Source organism: Crocuta crocuta, unplaced genomic scaffold (genome assembly GCF_008692635.1).
Source record: "Crocuta crocuta isolate KB4526 unplaced genomic scaffold, BGI_CrCroc_1.0 scaffold168, whole genome shotgun sequence".
NCBI lineage: Eukaryota > Metazoa > Chordata > Mammalia > Carnivora > Hyaenidae > Crocuta > Crocuta crocuta.
In genome coordinates, this window is record NW_027532591.1 from 6303819 (window position 1) to 6310032 (window position 6214).

Here is a 6214-nt window from a genome sequence, read left to right on the forward strand (position 1 = left end):
GTTCCAGTCCTTCCCCAACCAGGCACAGCCCTTGGGTTTGGGAACACGGCCAGGGGGCCCAAGAGGCCCCAGCCCACCGCACAGGCCCCAGCTCAGCGAAGAACTGCCTCCTCTCGGCCTCGCTTCAGCATTTCATGCCTGTGACCTTGTGCAAGGTCACACATCCTCCCCAGACCTCAGTTTCCTCATCTGTGAAATGGGGGCAATTATGTCTGCCTTACAAGGTGGCTTTCTTTTTTTTTTTTTTTTTAAATGTTTTATTTATTTCTAGGAGAGAGAGAGAGACAGCATGAGCAGGGGGAGGGTCAGAGAGAGAGGGAGTCACAGAAACAGGCTCCAGGCTCTGAGCTGGCAGTCAGCACAGAGCCCGATGCGGGGCTCGAACCCACGAACCGCGAGATCATGACCTAAGCGAAAGTTGGACGCTTAACCGACTAAGCCACCCAGGCGCCCCTAACAAGGTGGCTTTCTTGAGCTGCCACAACTCAAAACACTTGCCATGTAGTTGGTGCTTACGAGTCGTCACTCCAACGGTGATGGACCCAGAGGTGATGATGCTTTTGTCTCATTTTAAAAACAGAAACCGAGGCCGGAGAAGGGAATGGGCTCCTGAAGGCCACACACAGCAAGTCGGTGGCAAAGTTGGGCTGAGAACTTGGGTTTCTAGGCCAGAGCTTTTGTATGAATTCGTAGGTCAACGGTCATAACTGAGGTTTGTTGAATCCTTCTCAGGTACCGGGCACTGCCATGCACTATCTCAGTCCCCACACAGAACCAACGAAGCAGGTGTTATTTATTATCACCCCCACTCTGCAGGCAGGAGGGCTGACCCTGGGGGCGGGGGATGTAACAAGTCTTGTCCAGAGAAACTGAGACCCAGGTGGTTTGTAGGCTGGCAAAGGTAGCTCAGTGGCTAGAGGAATCTGAGAGGGAGAAGGTGGGGGAGAGTAAAAGAGGATGGGGCCTCTGCTCCCAACACCCCAGGATGTCAGTTGAACCCCCCCCCCCCACTGGCACATTACCCTGGCAGACCTCCCTGGTTCATCGTGTTGCTACGATCTTACAGCAAGCTATGAACAGTGGTCCCATTCTGCAGATGGCTATATCGAGGCTCACAGAATCAAAGTGACTTGCTCAGGTTCACACAATTAATAAGAAGAACTTGGACTTGAATCCAGTTCTCCTAAGATCCAGGCAACTCTTTTTTCCCTTGCTTAATTCATTGTTTGTTGGTTTTTTTCTCTCTTGTTTTCTCTGCAAGCTACTGTCTGCCTCCCTCTCCCTAAAGCCTGGGTGTAAGCACCTCAAAGGCAGGAAATCTCACTTGACTTCTTTGCTGCTGCTTGGAGCCGGTCACAGCAGTGGGGATAAAGCTGGAAACAAGTGGATGTTGGTTGGGTTGTCAAAAGAACTATAATCGGGCTCCACTGATCCCAGTGGTCAGCATGGTCAAGGTGGAGATTTCTGTTGATTGTGAGTGATTCGTTACACATATATACAGTGAGCAGGGGAAAGAGGTGTATTGTAACTGTAGTTTTGGTTTATTTTTCATTAACAAGATTGCTTCACTTCTTGATACGTAGAGCTCTCGGAGGACTGGACCAATTTGCTTGAGGACGCTATAAAGCCCTGGGAACCCACCCCATGCTCCCTATGGTGTAAACTTAGAGAACACGGGGACACTGGAGTAGCGCTGAGTGAAGTCCAATGGCAGAAGGTCCACAGGCTCCAAAAAGAACTCATCTGAAGGGAAACAATGGGCTCAACATCAGGGGTGAGGACAAAGACACAGGAACTTCAAACAGCTTTGCAGTCAAGGATCACGATCTATTTAAGGAAAAACGCCAACATGAAAGAGACTCCAGTCCTCAGCTTCCAGCCTCACCGCTGAGCACAGTGTGGGCCCGCCTGTGTTTTACGCGGGGATCCGACCTTGCAGGGCATCGGCACCTCTTCAGACAGGATCCACTGGGATGCGCACGGCCCGTCTCCAACAGCGACACCACATGGCGGAGGCTGGGATGACAGCACTAGGTGGGGTTTCAGCTTCCTTTCTCTCTGTTTCTGGAGTTTGGAGGCAGGACTGGGCAGCTGAGGACGAAGTCCTCAAGGTTCCTGAGTCAGTTTGAGAGAGTGAAGGCCCCTAGATATTTCCTGCCAATGAAGGCTTGTGATGAGCCATTAGAAAAATAAGAGAGGCCCTTGTTTTTATCCTGAGTCAATAAAGCACTTGTGCAAGTTACAGAACAAGTGACCAGTAACCACAGCTCTCCATGATGACAAGTAACACACACAGGAGACTTCTTGCCAGTAGCAGGCTAGCTATGAAATTAGTAACAACTGCACACACACACACACAAACACGCCATAGTTTACAGCTCATATCCATTCATGCTCTTCTCTGAGCCTCACGCCAGCTCTGTGGCCTTGGAAAGTGAGACTCAGAGAGGGACAGTGACTCGTCCATGGTCATCAACAAGTCGACAAAGCCTGGTCTGCTCCTGTTTAGGAGACCGCAAGCTGCCTCCCAGGGAAGCCAGGACCCAGGTCCCTTGCCTGCTCACAGCAGCATCAGAACCACAATGGCAATGACCATGAGGACTCCTGCCAGGATGCAAAGGCCCAGGAAGACAATGTCACTGGTGTCTTGGGTCACCATGGCCACCGGGCCCTCCAGGGCCTCCTCTTCATCCCTGGGTGGCGCTTCCTGAAGATGCTCGGCGGGGGCAGCATAGGGCCCAAGCCAGTCGGAGCCAGACAGCAGGTGGACAGATGCCTCCTTGCGCCGTGGCTCACAGCGCACCTCGTACTCATGGATGTCCTCCTGCCCCCCAGCCGAGAAGTCGATGTACAGCACACTGACGATCACTGAGGTGTTGTTCCTCCTCTGTGGGGATCACGGGGCACTCACTCACACCTGAAGGGACCAGGGGTTGACCCTGTTCCTCTAGATATGCAGGGGCTCAGTTCCAAGGGGGCAGAACCCTGGGAGCCCAGGTTCTAGTCCCAGCTCGGCCACTGACTCCCTTTCCGCTTGGAGCCTCAGTGTCCCCACTGTAAAGGGGTCACTAGGGGGATATCTGGAAGGACAATATCAGTTTTGATGGGTCAGTGCTTGCCCTGGCTTCAAGGAGGCGGCGTCTATAAGCAATAGTAGCAGCAATACCAGGGATTTTGCCGTGATCCAACCTCTGTTTCAAGTGCATTATCTCATTTAATGTTCACAGTGAGCCTCTCTTATTGGCACCATTAACATCCCCATTTTATAGATGAGGAAACTGAGGCTCAGAAGTTAAATCCCTTGCCTGAGGTCACATGGCACACAAGTGACAGGGAACTCAAGTCCCTGGCCATCCCAGTGGCACCACCCAGCTTTAGGAAGAGCCACTGAGGAGTGACATGCGGGGGGCTGGCACCCTGCTGCCCTCCCTACCCTTACAGACAAGGGAGGCAGGTTGCCTTGAAGATGGGGGGGTGTCTGGGGCCGGAACTGAGGGGCAGAGTTTTGGAGGGCAGTCTGGCGTGGTCTGGGGCGGGAGGCTACACGGGCACAGCGCTAGTCTCCCCACCCACCCTGAGTCCGCAGCGGCCATTACACCCCTCAGGCTGCCCATATCCAGTGGTGGCACTTCTGAGCTGACGCTTCTAAACAGCAAAGCTGCCTGACAGTGCAAGCAGGCAGGAAGAGTAGGAAGCTGCCGGCACTGGACACTGGGTGACCCCTCTGGGGAAGGGTGCAGAAGGGTGTTCCAAAGGGCTCTCATACCATGTCCCCAAACAGGTGTCTGCATTTGCACCCTCAACCTATCTGTGACCACCTCCTCTGGGAAGACTGATGTCCTGGATTTTTGTGATACAGAATTGGGCTACTGGACAAAGACAGACAGGACCCATGAGTGGAAGGGGACCCAGTGACAGGGTAAGGTGGAGCCACATAATAAAGGAGAAAAAAATCAAATCAAATGGGGGTGAGGGGAAGTTTTAGGGGGTTCTGATGAATGAGAGACTTGAGGGGGGGAAAGCCACACAAGATGTCAGTATTCTGGTTAAGAAATCAAGTCTCCAGTGTTTTTAAAGAGGTGCACAGAAAGGTTGTCACAGCCTTTGGCTGTTTGAGTTGCACACCTTTGGAAGTGACCCAACTCAAGAGCCTGGTCCTCGTGCGTCTAGGACTTCTAAGGGTGACATTAGGGATCCAGGAGCTTTTATGTTTCCATGATATTGGCTCCAAGATGCCGTGATTCTTTGGCTCCAAGTTAGGGTGGTGTTTCCCTGACTCAGGGGTTCTGAGTGCCTATGATCCCTCATTCTCAACTTCATAGTCCTTGCCTCTGGGACTCTCTGTTGTCATCATTTCATGACTCTGTGGAACATCTGAAGAAAATCCCTGGGGGATTTAGGGCATGAGGTAGGGGTGAGGGTGGATCATCTTGGCAGCCAAGAGTCTGCCCCCTCTTCTCTTCTCCTCAGATCTAAAGGACAGAGATTTCCAGGAGGCTGGGGGAGCAGAGGGGCAGGCTGGAGGGGCCAAGGGCATACGTTCAGCTAAGGTTGGGGCCAGTAGGGTTTGCCGGGAAGTGTNAATCTGTCCCTAAGAATACAAACATCCAAGGTGCTTGGGGTGCTGCCTGGCCACTGAGGCCCTCAAACCTGGGGTCAAAGCCTCGAAAATATAAGGATTGTAGAAAAAATTCATTTGTAAGCCTTACTACCTTTGGCGGGAAGTGGATCCTTCTATTTTGTTGTGTGGAGCCCAGCGACAATTTGGATCACAGGTTAGGAAGGGGTGGCGGGAGGCAGCGAGCACTGCGTGTTACAGGGGTGGGGGCTGGGTGGTGAAGGGTTCCCGGGAGAAGGCAAGGAACAGCAGGAAGCCCTCCAAGGACAGTCAGGGTCAAGGCCTCTGGGAGGAGCCCTCAGTAGGGGCTTTTGGCTGTCACTGGGTTGTGCAGCGTTGGGCTCCCTGCTCTGTCTTCCCTGTTTGAGTTCTTTGTTGCGTCTACACTGAGCACGTTTGTTGAGGTAAAGCAAGATGGGCTGAGTTCCACATCCTGGCTTGTGGGGTCACTGGAGCCAGAATTCTCAGGATGGCGGGTGCCTCTCCTCACACCTGCCCTCCTCCCCTCCCCCACCCCTGCTCTTACCTGAGACTCGGTGCCACAGGTGTCAAAGCGGGCCTGGATCCGGAAGGTGCTGCCGGCTTCCTGGGCGGTGCAGCTCCGGCTGCCCAGGTAGACCTTGGTCCGCTCCAGCGGTGCCAGCGCCTGTGCTGAGATCAGGATCTGGAAGTCCGTGCGGGAGCAGCTCACGTTCATGGGCACGACTGGGGGCAGAGGGAGGGAGGGGCTGGAGGCCTTAAGGGGCAGGCGGTCAGCCCTCAGCAACCCAAGACTAAGGGAAACCAAGGCTCAGAGAGGGGAGACTACTATGTGGCCCTATGGGGATGTTTCATATGTGTTAGTCCATTTAACGCCATCAGACTATGAGCTCCCCAGGCAAGCACCGGCCTTCTTGTGTTCTCGCAGCCCGGCTCGGAATTGGCAGGTGCCGTGAGTGCTGAATAAATGAATGAATGAGTGAGTGAGTGAGCAAATATTCTTAACCATGAGGAGAGCTACTATTTGCTGATCTCTTTGCCATGTGCCAGGCAATTCATTCAATCATTTAACACATATTTATTGATGGCCCACTACGTGCAGGCACTATTCTAATAGGCACCCTGGAAATGGAAATGGAAAACAAAAAACAAAAACAGCCCACCTTCCTGCCTTCTTGGAGCTTACATTCTAGTTGGGCAAGGGGGCAATCAATACATAAAATAAAATATGTGTCAGAGTGGGCTGGAAGAAAATCAAGCAAAAAAGAAACAGGGATGGTGGAGGGTGGTGGGTGGTGGGTGGGCACAGAACAGTAGTTTTGCAAAGGGTGGTGAAGGAAGCCTCACTCTCTCCCCACGAGGACCCCATGAGGTGGACACAACTAAACCCATTTTACAGTCTTGGAAACTGAGGATCAGAGAGCTGAGGCTATTTGTGGGGGTTGAGTTGGGATATTAACCATTATTGAGTCTATAGGTTTGAGTCTTTAGGTATCTCCCCACCCTATTTGGCAGGTCCCTGCAGCCCTCCAGGCTAAGATGGTGTGATGTTTTGTGTCTGGGTGTATTTTGTATTTGAGCATGTGTGTTGCGGGGGAGGGGGAGGGGTCCACCATG

General features: G+C 52.7%; 1 protein-coding gene across 1 annotated transcript in view; it reads right to left on the reverse strand.

Moving 5' to 3' along the window:
* Window positions 1-2560: 2560 nt before the first annotated feature.
* CDCP2 (CUB domain containing protein 2) overlaps window positions 2561-6214 on the reverse strand; it is a 13521-nt gene continuing 9867 nt past the window's right edge. Inside the window, exons 5-6 of the mRNA XM_077779822.1 lie at window positions 5145-5323; window positions 2561-2887 (exon numbers count right to left, since the gene is read on the reverse strand). Coding sequence (XP_077635948.1) covers window positions 2561-2887; window positions 5145-5323 — 506 coding nt within the window. The remainder of the gene's footprint in view (window positions 2888-5144; window positions 5324-6214) is intronic.